Consider the following 15,897-nt stretch of genomic DNA (forward strand, 5'->3'; position numbering starts at 1 on the left):
AAGGCGCCTTTCTTCTCTTTTATACTTAGTTGTCACGTGACGCCACTTGTATATCAAGACATCGCTCTTTTATTAGGTCAAAATGTATTTTAAAAATGTGCTTGTCTTGCAAAATGCCCTCAAGCCATGTTACTCCCAATCCAAGGTTTTACTGTAAGTTAAAAAAGATTCTCAGAGGACTTTAGGGTCACAAGAAAGCCCCAATTGTCCCCCCAAAAAACAATATACAGCACATATCAATTCTTTATCAGAAGTAAATACAAAATTATAGACTCATGATGAACTGACACATAGCAGAAATGTGAAAATATGGTCTGGCTCATAGGGGGTAACCAGGTGTAAGAGCCAAAGTGGTTAAATTGTGGTGTATTTAATTGTAATCATTTATATCACCGTCAACTTTTGCACATTAGGTAAAATTTCGGATCAGTCTGGAAGTGAGGACATCAGGCTTGCAGTCTCTTATCAGAACCAGTATTGTCATGTTAGATGTACTGGAGTGGAGTGGGGCAGATTTTTAGAGAGAACATAAAAAGGCAACAGAAGAAGAGTCTCGATCTTTAGGGGCTGTCACATCAGAAGGGGCACAATGTCAAATAGAGAAATAATGAACGTTACACAGATAGACAGGAGTTGCTGTGATTTGAGAACTTATTTTTTTTCCCTTTTGAGCCTTTTTAAGTTATGGAAATAGTTTTACCTCTGTTGTAAAAGCTGTGTGGATCTGTTTGCCCACTGCACGCAAAGAACGCTATGTCACATATAACCTTTCAAACACAGTATATGAATGTAACAAAACCTTCAGGAAATGTAACATGTCTGCTACATAATTGGTCATTACAGTAGAAAAAAAAAAAAAGAACCTAAACGGTTACAACCAAAACTTCATTAAACACGAATACTACAATAACATGATTACTTTACATTGACACATTATCTTCACAGACTCGGATATTAATGTAAGACGATCTATTTGGTAAATGTTTAAACTCTGCCTTGTCATAGCATTTACTTTATATACACAGAAATACAATATGGTTAGTAAGAGAAGAACGCCAGACTGATGGCTGTATACACAGGCAGCTGCGTATTAATCATCCACGTTTCAGGCCAAGACGAGCCAAAGAACTTACAAAAAAAGATAAACAATATGCTTTTTTAAATAAAAGTTATGTGTAGATGGAGATATGGTTTTAGAAGAGCTGTGGTCCTACAAGCCTAAAATACATCAGGCATTACGTAAATGGTGCTCTTTTTGCTTAACTAAATATTGTGATAATCTACAGTTTGGCTCAGAGCAGTATTGTGAGCTCACCGAAAAGTCATAAACACAAACAGGGCTCAGTAAAGGTAAACTTCAGTCAAAACTGAAAATGAACGACACCCGCTGGGCAAAAAAAAAAAAAAGGAGAAAAAACCCTCCCGTACCTAGCTAAAAAAGTGTGCTTCTAAAAAAAGAAGAAAAAAAAATTAAAAAAACACGCTTCAACCTCCCATACTTACATGAATCCACCCTCACATGACCCTCTACAACACCTGTTCTGTGAGTAGAGGTAGAGACCAGTGACCAGAAGATTCAGACCGGTTCTGCTGACGGATTGTGTTGCTGTTACTTGTGTCATGATGTCATCTCAGAAAAACTTCAGGACCCTGAGAGGGTTCCTTGAAGATTCTGACATTTCTGGCAGCCAATGTTCAGTATCTGTGTCAGCAGGAAGTAAAATGGACATCAGAAGAAAGAATCTATCAAACTTCAAACCAAGAGAACAAACACACATTATCCAGCATATTATGCATCAGAGAGATAGAAAAAACATTAGGTGTGGCCAAATCGACTGTTTGGAACATCCTTAAAAAGAAAAGAATGCACCGGTGAGCTCAGCAACACCAAAAGATCTGGAAGACCACGGAAAACAACTGTGGTGAATGACCGAAGAATTCTTTCCCTGGTGAAGAAAACACCCTTCACAACAGTTGGCCAGATCAAGAACACTCTCCAGGAGGTAGGTGTATGTGTGTCAAAGTCAACAATCAAGAGAAAACTTCACCAGAGTGAATACAGAGGGTTCACCACAAGATGTAAACCATTGGTGAGCCTCAAAAACAGGAACGCCAGATTAGAGTTTGCCAAACAACATCTAAAAAAACCCTTCACAGTTCTGGAACAACATCCTATGGACAGATGAGATCAAGATCAACTTGTACCAGAGTGATGGGAAGAGAAGAATATGGAGAAGGAAAGGAACTGCTTATGATCCAAAGCATAGCACCTCATCAGTGAAGCATGGTGGTGGAAGTGTCATGGTGTGGGCATGTATGGCTGTCAATGGAACTGGTTGTCTTGTATTTATTGATGATGTGACTGCTGACAAAAGCAGCAGAATGGATTCTGAATTTTTCGGGCAATATTATCTGCTCATATTCAGCCAAATGCTTCAGAACTCACTGGACGGCACTTCACAATGGACAATGACCCGAAGCATACTGTGAAAGCAACCAAAGAGTTTTTGAAGGGAAAGAAGTGGAATGTTATGCAATGGCCAAGTCAATTACTTGACCTGAATCCGATTGAGCATGCATTTCACTTGCTGAAGACAAAACTGACGGGAAAATGCCCCAAGAACAAGCAGGAACTGAAGACAGTTGCAGTAGAGGCCTGGCAGAGCATCACCAGGGATGAAACCCAGTGTCTGGTGATGTCTATGCGTTCCAGACTTCAGGCTGTAATTGACTGCAAAGGATTTGCAACCAAGTATTAAAAAGTGAAAGTTTGATTTATGATTGTTAATCTGTCCCATTACTTTTGGTCCCTTAAAAGTGGGAGGCACATATACAAACTGTTGTAATTCCTACACTGTTCACCTGATTTGGATGTAGATGCAATCAAATTAAAGCTGAAAGTCTGCAGTTAAAGCACATCTTGTTTGTTTCATTTCAAATCCATTGTGGTGGTGTATAGAGCCAAAAAGATTAGAATTGTGTCGATGTCCCAATATTTATGGACCTGACTGTACTGAAAGCGGGCACAGGTTCCTAGCTGCGAGGAATGGATAAAGAAAGTAAATGAGAATATGGAGGCAGTGAAGTGAATAGCAACCTGCAGAGATACGCTGGTGCGTTTTCGTAATATTTGGACTATACAGACCCCTCGTTTGGGTTACTCACCTAATCCTAAATAAGTCACCTCCTGTGCTTTATTCTTCGCTTGATTAGTGGAACATCCCGGTGTGAGAGGTGTTGCTGCTTTAACATGGTAACCGGTTTTCTTTTTTTTTTTTTGGGGGGAGGGGGGGGAATTACTCAGTTGCTTGTTTTCTTTTATCCATCTTGTATTTTTTGAGATAGTTGGGATCCTGTATCTGTTGAAGACAATACCTAACTGCTATTTCGGTGAATTCTAGCACCCAGGTATAGGAGGTGAAGTGAAGTTCCTCTTTAGGGGGGCGGGGAGTAAAAAAGGGTAGTGGAAATCGTACTGGGCTCTTTTTGAAGTCACACTGGGGCCGGCCCTCACATATGTGAACCGGTTTCAAAGAAAAGCCTTTTTGTTCACATGTCATGCGAATCGGATGCGTTTCAAAACACATCCAATTCGCATATAACTGTATGTGAACCAGGGCTAAGAGTGTGATAATTCTGAGTTACATACATGAGTCCAGTAAGATACAAAATATGAAAAAGTATATACAAAAACATGCATGAAAATAGCACTTCTGTTATGCTTTAGTGAACTGAGTGCATATTCCTGTGAAAGCATAATATATAGTATGTTTTCGGAGGATCACCACTATTTTAAAACACACGGGCTAAAAGGTGACATTTTATGATACCCATCTGCTCAAAGAACACATGCACTGAATTTACTGCAACTTCAGTGGCACACCGGGTATTCTTGTCTGACCGATCACACAAGCACCTTATTAGCTCTAAAGCTTTTCAGAGAGCTAAAGGGTGTTAAAGCCTGGCATTCCCACAAACTGTGGCTGGCACAAATTAACACTGCCATTAAATCAAACTATGCTTGAGAAAGAACAAATTAACTGTGACTAATTGTGAGCCAAATTACTTCTTAATGATTTCCTGGATCACCATCAAACACAAAAGCAGAGAATAGTTGCTTCTTAGGTTGTCTATCCTTTGGAACATTGGGGGATTTAAAGACTATTTGTCATGAGACAAAACACCTATGTCAGCAGACTATGTTGGTAACAACCATTCCCATCCAAATGTGCTAAGTCTAAGGATTCATTGGCCCAAAACCTTTGCATGCTATTAGTTGGGGAATGGTTGCTTCCATTACAGCTGCTCATACAGGTGTAAGAGATTACAGGTACAGGTCTGTCCAGTGGATGGCAAATTCAATCCTCATTCTCTTTGAGGGCCCCGTTTATACTGGTGCGACATACACGCCGACTTTGGGAACACATGATGAATGACGTAAATATAAATCAATGACGGGGGGTTACCCCTCAACTCCATATCTGGCCCTTTGGGCGTGGGCTATACCAGACCCTTCTGTCTGGTATTGATTTTAAGGGGAATCTGTATGAGCATGCAAAAAAAAAAAAAAACAGTGTGGCCCACCCCCCAAAAAAAAAATCCATAGGGACAAGGGCCCCTTCCCGTCAACCCCGGGGGGCTTCGGGCAGGGGGCTTATCGGAATCTGGAAGCCCCCTGTAACAATAGGGCCCCCAGATTGAACCCCCCATGTGAATGAGTATGAGGTACATTGTACCCCTACTCATCCACCCAAAAAAAGTGTCAAAAATAAATATTAACAGTACACAGGTTTTTGACAAAGTCCTTTATTAAAGAAGCTCCAACATGTCTTCTTTCTCCGGTGAGGTCTTCTCCCTCTGGTGTATTCTGCCCTCAGTGTCTTCTTTCTCTGGTTCTTCTCCATTCACTGTCTTCTTACTCTGGTTCATCTCCCTCCGCTGTCTTCATCCTTTGCTGGTTTTTCTCCCTTCAGTGATGTCTTCTCCCTACGCTAGCTTCTGCTGTTGTGTCAGCTCCCGCTGTCTGCCATTTCTTATATAGCCAAGGGGCATGGCCATCCGATGACGCAACCCGGATACCCCGCCCTTGCGACATTACCGCCCCATCATGCCCGGGGCGGTGATGTCATAAGAGGGCGGGCATGGTGCCTCAAGAGCCGGATAAAGGCAAGAAAAGGTAAACATCTGGCCCACAGGCTGCAGTTTGGGGAACACTGGTCTAAATGCTTAATTTGTTGACCATTGCTTTCTGTAGAAATCACATGACCAAGTGCCCTGGCCTTCACACATGCAGCGAGACTACAGCAACTGGACCAGTAGTACAGAACAAAAGTACAGAAAGCTTTTGCAGCATTTTTTAAGCAGAACTGCAGTCAAAACGTCCTTTTCTACTTGGGGGAAGGGTATTGCTATGTCCCAACTTGACAGATCCAACCCTTCTTTTATGCTAGGACCACTGTCTCATGAGGAGAAATTGAGGGGATATTGACAATTTTACAGTTGTCACTGCAACAGGAATAGAGAGAGTAACTTCCAATGGGGAAATGTGTTCCACAACTGTCAATGATAGGATTTCTGTTTATTTGGAGATGCCCCCTTACTTCCTGTTGTGTTTATGGAGACTGGAAATACATGAGATATCTCAAGGATGGAGATATAGACAGCAGAAAAAAAACCCTGAGATAAATTGTAACCCTTCCCAATCTAACAAAAAAAGGTTTTAGTTGGCGTTAGACTTTAGTCTTTTTATCCAAATAGGTCTGTTGACATAGTTTTGTGTTAAAATTTGAATAAAGGACAACAAATCTACTCTGGGGAAATCTCCTTAATAGAATCTTTATGAAATATAAGAAGCCGGGTGAAATGTGTCTATTTTAATAAGTATTTTAGTTTGCGTCTTGATCAAAGTGTGCCTATGTATAATAAAAATAAATCTTTTTTTACATGTGAATTTGTGTGCCTGACTGAAATTACTTGGCTCCATGAACCTTGTCTGAAATGACTCCATTGTATGAACTTTGTATCTATTCCATGCCCCCCATACAACAAAATGCTTATGCGGCACCAATGCCAGGAGTCCAGTGTAACAAACGCCCAGCACTAGTCGTATGCAGTGCCAACTAACGAGGAAAATTTACCCCCCAAACTAAGCATATCACTCTACAGGCACAATATTACATGTTTTTAAAAAAAAAAAAGAAAACAAACAGCACTTATACCTTACAGAACTTACACATTTTCCTTGTATGTTACAGCTGGATAAAGTTGTGGAAAAACATAAGGAAACTCATAAAAGAATGCTCGAGCAGCTGCTGCTGGCAGAAAAATCACAAAGAGAAACTCTGTACGAACTGGAGGATGAGAAGAGGAAACACACAGATTACATGGAGAAGAGTGATGAATTCACCAACCTACTGGAGCAAGAGCGAGAAAGGTAGGACCTCATTCCTTGAGTCAATGAAACAATGTATATTATAGGTTACATCCTTACAACCATATTGCCACATATAAAGCAAAATCGCCAATTGATTTCTCTTGCCATTGATAATTTTGCTGGGAGATCTTGCTATAGATGTCAGAAATCTGTACAACGTTAGAATGTGATTAAACTCTCTGACATCCACTAAACTGTTTTCCCACCAAGATGTATATATAAAAAATAAAATCTAAATATAACGGACGGGATTCACTTTGGTTGGGGGGCCTGTGGAATCCAGCTTACTTTCGAGAAGCTGGGAAATCCCTGTCTCTGCTCCCTCTTATGTGTAAGTCCCCCTGTGTCTATTATGGACAAAGGGTGGCCAAGAAAATAATGGACTTAATGGACACTGAGAAAATGGATTGGATTACTCAAATGGGACAGTAATTTTTGTCAACAATATATCTCAAAGAATATATGAAGGCTCTGGGACTCTAGGCCTAGCTGCCTATTGCCAATAAGGCTTCACACAGTCAGACTCCTAGCAGATGCTAATATCATCAGCTCAACCACGTGTCTTCCACACATCGTAATTATGCTGATTTACTCTGTGTTTACACTTTTAATAATGTGTAATTTTGTATTTTGTTTTAGCCTTGTTGCCAGCAGTCTGGTCCTCCAGGCTGGTTTAAGTGCGCTGAGTTAATTAGCATTTTAATGATAACCTTGTCTAGATGGTATTAGCCATGAGTTAGCTGTACCTCGTTATCTAACCATTGTGTGAGGTTTTGCGTAAATATTCGGGTCATTGTTCATGTAGTGACTGACATATTTCTAAAGTGTATAAACAGTCTGTTTCTTGTTCAATAAAGGGTTACCAGTAGTTGTTTTCAGACTCATACAAGATAAGTTGTTGGCTAGTTTTGTATGGGGGGCGGCTAGAAAATCTGATATCTATGTTCAAGACTGGAGGAAGCCGTATACTGATGGAAGCCCACAAACACAGTGTGGGTCGCGGTTCCGTTACAATAAAAAAACAATTTTTTTTTTTTTAAATTGTGGATAAAATAGGGAATGGTTAAAACGTGTCAACTTTTTTTTGGTCTATCATGTTGGGGAGATTTTCCTTTTACTTCCTGCCTTGGAGACACAACGGGAAGTGAAAGGAAATCTCTACAATATGAGGGGACTTCCTCCCTTAGGGAGCTGTCACCACAAGAGGCATCCCCATTAGAGGTTTTATTCTCACTTCTTGCTCTGATGACAACTCTAAAATTTTGAATTTCCCATCACTATCTATCATAGTGATAGTGGCCAGCAGGACAAATATAATGGGTGATTCTACCCAGAGGGACACAGACAGCAATAAAAACTTAACAGATGCTCTAACCCATCCCACTCTAGTCCAAAAAAAGTTTAGACTTTACATATAATTTGACATTAAAAGAAAAACAATACTCAAACAGTGTAGCTGTAAATGATCTATCTATGAGGCGTGTATATAACATATGACATGTGAAATATCAGATGCTTGTGCTACGATTTTCGGAACTTTTCACACCTACTCTGTAGACTATATATTTGTTTGCTATTCATTTGGCCTTTTACTGAAGATCTCAATTGTGCAACTAGCAGATGAACAAACTAGACTCAAAAAATTATTTTTCCTTCCTAAATTTTGTATAGTAAAAATAATTGAGCGATACAGGAATCAGAGAAAGATGAAATGACTTGTAATGAAGAAGTCAACATGAGAAACTTTTTAGCCTTGTGTAGTTTAGCATACATAATGTTGATATAAGTAGGAAGGGCCAGGGCACACTATCTTGGGTCTGTGAGTCTGGATTTGGCCGGTCGCTCACCTCCTGCTGTACTGTAGGGAAATCTGGAGCCTATAATATTATTTTTTTCCTTTTTGAAACTTTATATCATCACTTAACCACTTGCCGACCGCCGCACAACTATCTACGTCGGCGGTCAGCCCCTCACAGGCAAAGTGACGTAGGGCTACGTCACTAGCTTGTGAGGGTCTAGGGAGCGCGCACGCGCCGCCGGAGGCGCGCCCGCGTGGTCACGGACCCCCCGCGCGTGTGACCGGCGGACCCGATGTCCGCCGGTCACTCTGCGATCGGCGGGGGAGAGGGAGAAAGTCAGGCGGCTTGTGTAAACAAGCTGCCTGTCATTCTCCCCTGTGTATGAAGGATGATCATACGGTTCTACTATGTAGAACCGTTGATCACACATAGCCCCTCCCTTTAAAAAAAAGTTAACCCCTTCACTGCCAGTGTATTTTTACAGTAACAGTGCATATGTATAGCACTGATTACTGTAGAAATGTCACTGGCAACCCCAAAAGTGGCAAAAATGTCAGTCAAGGGTCCGATCTGTCCGCCGCAATGTCGCAGTACCGCAAAAAAAAAAATCGCAGATCGACGCCATTACGCTTTAAAAAAAAAACAACAAAAATGACAAAAATCTTTCCCTTTGTTAGTAAACGCGATAACTTTTGCGCAAACCAATCAAAATACGCTTTTTGCGATTTTTTTTACCAAACATAGCATAAAACAAATTGGCCGAAAATGTTAAAAAATTTTGATTTTTACATTTTTTGGGGGGGGGGGAATTTCATATAAAAAAATTTGAAAAATATTGCTATTTTTGCAAAATTTACGCTCTTTTTTTGTTTATAGCGCGTGATCAAAAAAATCGCACAGGTGATCAAATACCACCAAAAGAAAGCTCTGTTTGTGGGAAAAAAGGACGCCAAATTCGTTTAGATACAGCGTCGCACGACCGCGCAATTGTCCGTTAAATTCACGCAGTGCCGAATCGCAAAATACCCCCTGGTCAGGAAGGGGGTAAAATCTTCCGGGGCTTAAGTGGTTAAGTTAGTGGAGATCTTCAGAATCTTTTCACCATATTGGTACATGTGCTGCCATTTTTGTGATACTATCAACTCAAATCCTGGCCTGGCTTCTCAAAAGGTATGCTCCTGACCCCATACACATAAGGTGAGACATTGTTAAAAAAGTAAGTATAGCTTTTGGGTAAGGGTTTGTGTATTGGCACTGTAGAAATGAACCAAGACAATGGTGTCAAAGTTTAAGCACACTAGCACTTTTGGTGCAGTTGCACTTATTGGACTTCTGATGTCCATCCCAACCCCCCAACTCAAGTCTTATATTAACCTTAAAATGCTCCACATAACTTCTTTCTCAGTGTCACAGAGCCTCTTCTATAAATTTACTCTTGGGTCCATCTCCTCTTGTGTATGTGCACAGCAGTCCTCATTCATACTCTGCTTGTTCCAATGTACCTCCTGGCATTCTGGTAGAGGATTGGTGTAGCAAGCCTGTTACTCTATCCTGAATGGGAAAGTACTGGTTGCTTTATGCAACCTGATTCTAAACTTAAAGAGAAACTCCGGCCATTTTATTAATTAAATAATTTTTATTAATTAAAAGTCAGCAACTACAAATACTGTAATTGCTGACATTTAATAAACAAACACTTGCTAGTCCAGCACTGTCACCATCACCCAGGCCGGTTGTTCACCAGTCTTTGGGTCCTTAGCGCTGCCATCTTGCTTGTGTGGGAAGCCAGATGTGACTTCTTATTGGCTAATAGCCAACTCCTCACTAAATGGACCAGCAGCCTCCTGGGACATGTGAACTTCCAAGGAGGCTTCGAAACTTCTGATCTGCTCGTCTAGGCAAGCTGAGAGGAAGTGAGACTGGGTACCTGCTCCCTGAAAAAAAAAATCCAAAAGTGGTAGAAGGAAAAGTGGAACTTCCCTTTTTAGGTGAAATTCTGCTTATTCTTCCCTCCTGGGAAGTTCACACATCCCAGGAGGCTTCAGAACTTCTGATCTGCTTGTCTAGGTAAGCTGAGAGGAAGTGAGAATCGGTACCTGCTCCCTTTTTAGGTGAAATTCTGCTTAAAAAGTGTATCTAAACCCAAAAACAGAAATTGAATATATTGCAGCCTACTAATCCTTTGATAAGGTGATTGCATTAGTGTTTTTTTCCTTTATTTTCATCTGGTAGTCCTGTAAATAACACACTTCCCATCCTAACCTGGGACTGCTACGTTATCTCATCTGTGAAGGGGCCCATGATTGTCACCTAGGCTGAAATTCAAACATGTCCTTTACTTTTAATCTCTATTAAATGAGGGGAGTGGGGGGAATTAGGAGTTTACAAAAGGAAGAGAACATTGTTTGTGCTTTCAGTTCAGCTCGCAGGAAGTGACAAGGACAGTGCATTTTAGATCAACAGATACTTTTTATACTTGCTGATAGGAATAGGCTCAAGTGTGTTCGGGATCCCACCTGCCCGGTCCCGCCAGGAAGCCAACACTGCACGTGGCTAATCACTGGCAGCGAGACATTTTCCAGTCCGCAGCTGCACAGGTCGGGAAATGTCTCACTGCCTGTGATTAGCCATGTGCAGTGTCGGCTTCCTGGTGGGATTGGGAAGGTGGGATCCTGAACATGCCTGAGCCCATCTCTTCTTGCTGATTAATGGAAAATTTAAAACATGAATGCATTCACCACATCTAAGAACTGGTTAGCCCCAATATATTTATATTTTGTTCTTGAGTTTGGCTACACTTTATATAACACTACTTTGTATCCATATGTAATAAGTATTTGTCATCGTACCCCTATGCACCAAATCCACACTAGGTAATCTTATAACTACTCTGCTCAACCTCTGCATGCAACATGCCCAGCGTCTCCCAGTGCTTATTATCCTCAATTTAGTAGTTTGATTATCATCAGGCTTTGTTCCAAATTGTTCCATTGTTCCAAATCTGCTTAATGCTGCGAAGGGGACGATCCCAAAAAAATGGCTAGAAACTGAAGCCCCTACGGTTAGGGATTGGTGTAGGAGAGTTGATTATATATACGATATGGAATTTATGTGTAGCAGAGATGAAGGACGCATGGAGAATTTTTAAAACAAGTGGAAAAAGTGGAAAGACTTTAATTTTAGGGAATTTGGGGAAATTAGAAAAACTATCACAAGTAGGACATTCCGGAGCTACATAGAAGTTGAGTAGGAGAATTTGGCAGTCAGTGATACTAAAAGGGAATAGAGGGGTTGGGGGTGGGAGACAGGGGGGAAAATATGACATTTTTCTATTTTGTTTCTTTTTTAAGTACTCTGTAAAACTGATTGAAATTAATAAAAAAAAAATTAAAAAATGATCATCAGGCTCCAACCATATTGTGTCTTACCATAGCTGGGTTTCTTCTCTCACTAACAGTTTATCATACTTCGAATTCCCAGCAAATTCCAGTATATAAATGTAAACCATCACGTCAAAGAGCTCAGTATTATAAATGATGTATATCCTCAATGTGACACAAGATAAGACAGCAGCGGATGGTAGAAAACTGTGAGATTACCACTTATATACACACATAAAACCTGCTTACTGTATATAACATTATCAACAGCAATCAGCAGTTTATAACACTTCTAAAGAGTTTCCTCTCTGACGGAACACATTGTTCTGGTGAGGTTTCTGGGCGAATGCTGCTGAACGTTTACATTGGAGGATTCAGGAATGGCTTCTATGACATTTAATCAGTTTTCTTTGTCAGTTGTTGATTTTTCTATCAAATGTAAGAAGTTTTCACTCCCGACTGTAGCAAAATATCATTTGGAAAATCTATGTCTTCATGCTTAATGAAGACTTCTGTCATCATCCTTTTTCAACAGACTCCAGAGGCTTGACCCATGTAAAAAAAAGATTCAATAAAAGCCCCAACAAAAAAAAAAATAAAGATGATCTCATCAGCCTTGATTTCTCTTTTAAGTGCGCCGATCATGTTGTTGTACAAAGATATAATATCAGTAAAGCTTATATAGAAAAACAGTAAATTAGAGGTCAGTAGTCTTTCAGGCTTCAGCTGCTCTAGCTGCACAAAGTGTATTTGTGAAAATTTCCACCAATTGTTCTGGCTTCATCACCTAACAAAAAAGAAAATCTGTGGCTTAATAGTTAGCTGCCTTGCAGCATTAGAGTTCTGGTTTGAATTTCAACCAGGGACACTACTCGTCTACATGGAGTTTGTTTGTTGTCCCTGTGCTGGCGTGGGTTTCCTCTAGGTAGTTCACTTGGCTCCTGTCTAAATAGGCCCTAGCATGTGTATGTATGTGGGATAGGAACTGTAGAACAGGGCCGTCTTTTCCAAAGGGCATGCCCGGCGGTTGCCCGGGGGCCCCACTTGCCAAGGGGCCCCACACACATGGACATGGTGGTAATTACTGTCAACAGGCCTGAGACCAGAATCCAGATTACCTGGTGGTCAAGCCCCCCCCCCCCCCCGTTGTCCGCCAGGCAGTGCCCCCCCCCCCCCGTTGTTGTCCGCCGGTGGCTCGAGTCTCAGTCTGCTGTCTGCACTGCACACTGGTTGCCAAGGCCAGGCCGATTGGCATCTAGCAACCAGTGAGGTTAGCAGAGCAGACCCATGATGCACAGCGGAGGAGGATCCTCCTCGTCGGCTCGTCCTCCTCTACGCGCCTAGAAGACTGGCTCCGCCTCCACCCAACTTCTCCCTTCATGTGCACTTGTGCAGCCGTTGTGAAAGGTAAGGCAGCCAGCTGCCAGGCTGCTTGATTTTCTTTTTTTTTTTTCACACTCACTCTCTCTCCATCGATCGACACAAGAGACAACTACCTGGAGGATATACCTTACTATATATTGGTCCCTGTAATATGTATATAGTAAGGTATATATCCTCCAGGTAGTAGTTGTACTCTCTTGTAGTATATAGTGTTCCCTGTAATGTGTATATAGTCTATATATATATTACAGGGAACACTATATACTACAAGAGAGTACAACTACTACCTGGAGTATATACCTTACTATATACATATTACAGGGACCAATATATACTATATAGTGTTCCCTGTAATATGTATATAGTAAGGTATATACTCCAGGTAGTTGTACTCTCTTGTAGTATATTCTCTTGGGTGATTGTGTAGGCAGGGGGCCCCAGTGCACTGCATTGCCCAGGGGCCTATAAGGCTCTTAAGATGGCACTGCTGTAGAATGTAAACGCCTTGAAATCAGGGACAGATGTGAATGTACATTCTGAAAAAGGATGTGTAAATGTTAGCAACATCAAATACCTGTATTATTGTAATACCTGTCTATATAGTAATAAAATCCCTTAGACTGCAGGCAGGCAGGCAGGCACAGAAGCGTTGTACATTACACAACCATTTGAGCTCCAGAAGATACCCCATTCATGACCAGGCTATTTTCTTACTATTCAGCACTGCTAAACTGATAAATGTGCAGTCATACAACGCTGTACCCGAAATTAAAATTGATGTCATTTTTTTTACACAACTCAAGCTTTATTTTGGTGGTATTTGATCACCGCTGGGTTTTTTTATTTTATGTGATATAAATGAAAAAAAAGGACGTACATTTTGAAAAAAATATATATTTTTTTACTTTTTGCTATAAAACATATCCAATAAAAAATTTTCAAAAATCTAAATTTCTTCAAAAGTTTTGTCTAAAATGTATTTTGCTACCTTTTTGATAACAAAAAAAATCCCAATAAGTGTATATTGATTAATTTGCTTGAAAGTTATAGCACCTACAAACTATGGTATATATACTTTAATTTTTTTTTTTAATACTACTAATTAGTGACTTATAATGTGCAGTTTTCAGTGACAGTAAACTCAATATGCGCATTCTCTCACGTGCTCAGAATAAAGCTAAGGATTATGGCCGGTTTACTTAAAGCTCTCCAGATCCATAAAGTTGGAATGAATATTTAATCAGCTAAAGCTCAGAATAATATTGCCAATTGATGCGACATAGGTCAAAAGGTTCAGAATTTCTAGTTATATAGAGCTCGAAGTAGTTTTATTCTACAAGACGTTTCATTTTGTTGCAGTGGTCTATGGTGCTGGCAATGAACTAGAGTGAGCACTGCGTTAAATCGTAAGAAAGGTTATTAACTTGAATAAGACAAAGTGATTATTTGGCTCAGGCAGCTTCCTAAATACAATGCAAAAAGTTTTGGAGCAGGAGCCACAAATTTGCTGCCAAGTTCTCCTCCCAATATGATTTTTCAATCCTGTGAAAACAAAAAACGCAAATCAGCAGAAAGCATAAAAATGGCCAGTGACCCCTAACTTAGCCTGCATGACTGCACAAACATAATTAGCATAAGGATCCTAATTTTCCCTCGCAGGATTGGAATGTGTAATGGTAAGCTATTGCTGGGACAGGTAGTCCAGAGGCTGGAACTCATAAAGCAAGTTACACATGGGAATAGTGCTGAATAATCAAAAAGCCATTAAGACGCTATAAATGAAAAACAGATCACAGTAATTACACACCCGGCCCACTTTAAAGTGTTTCAATCACTGAAAGTAAGAACTCATCAGTAGCTGACAAGTTCATATTGGCCTGTTATGTGTGGCACTAATGCGCAGTGCTGTGCAAACTGGCCACTGCCCCATCATTTACCACAACCAGATGCAATATGAGCTGGCTCTGTAGACTAGTAGATGCCTAGAAAAGTCTGGCTAGAGGGAGATTCTAGGTTACTTTACTAAGAAAGTAATCTGGAAGATGAATCCACAATCTTTGCAGTATTAGCGATGGCACAAGAGTGACACCGTGCACTAAAGAAGCTGGGACCTGCTTGTCTACAGTGCAGGGCCGGCCCTACCATGGGTCCATTGGACCAAGGCGGCACTTGGAGAGGGGCTGCAAATTGACAAGATTTTTTTTTGCAGCGGTTTTGTGTGTCATCAATTTGTGGCATGTTACGGGTGGCATCTCCCCATCTCATACTGCCGCCCGTCGTGCAAACTGAGGAGTATGTGGAGGCAGAGCATCTCCTCCAGGGAAGGGCCCTCACGTGATCGTGGTGTGCGCAATGACGTCAGACACAAGCGCACTCCATCTCACTCAGGGCAGGCTGGATCTTCTAGGGCAGTGGCCGCGGCACACATAGGAGTGACAGGAGGACTGAGGACAGACAGTGGGTGTTTGGTGGACCGGTCCAGTGGTGAGTTATGGAAGAAGACAACAGTATATATAATATTTTCTAAATGTTATATTTTTATAAAATAATGGATGTAGGGGCCTTTTGGTGGGCATGATTTTATTTATTTTTTTTTGGGGGGGGCAGCATTTCATTCTTTGACAGGCAGCACACAGTCTTGGGCCAGCCTTGCTACAGTGTGTATAGCATTGCTGATGACTGTGGCCAAATCGTAGGCCATTCTGATCAGACACAGCTCCGACACTTCCCTTAATACTTGTCAGCAACTTTTTCCTTTCCAATGATTTTTAATAAAGTTTTTTAAAAAAAGGTACAACAAGGGAAACTGCAATATGCTAGATGTCAGCAAATTTTTATTAATAATGAAGTTGGTTAGATTATGATGCATAAAAATACTGGGTACTTTTTGAAATTTTTCATT

At 40.8% G+C, this 15,897-nt stretch overlaps 1 protein-coding gene and 1 long non-coding RNA gene across 2 annotated transcripts in view; one reads left to right on the top strand and one right to left on the bottom strand.

Moving 5' to 3' along the window:
* FILIP1L (filamin A interacting protein 1 like) overlaps positions 1-15,897 on the top strand; it is a 496,325-nt gene that overhangs the window by 255,745 nt on the left and 224,683 nt on the right. The window contains exon 4 of the mRNA XM_082245486.1: positions 6,255-6,433. Within this exon, the coding sequence (XP_082101612.1) occupies positions 6,255-6,433 (179 nt within the window). The remainder of the gene's footprint in view (positions 1-6,254; positions 6,434-15,897) is intronic.
* LOC309546016 overlaps positions 1-15,897 on the bottom strand; it is a 410,500-nt gene that overhangs the window by 154,767 nt on the left and 239,836 nt on the right. The window lies entirely within an intron of this gene.

Source organism: Pelophylax lessonae (genome assembly GCF_965119305.1).
Source record: "Pelophylax lessonae genome assembly, chromosome: 2".
Classification (NCBI taxonomy): domain Eukaryota; kingdom Metazoa; phylum Chordata; class Amphibia; order Anura; family Ranidae; genus Pelophylax; species Pelophylax lessonae.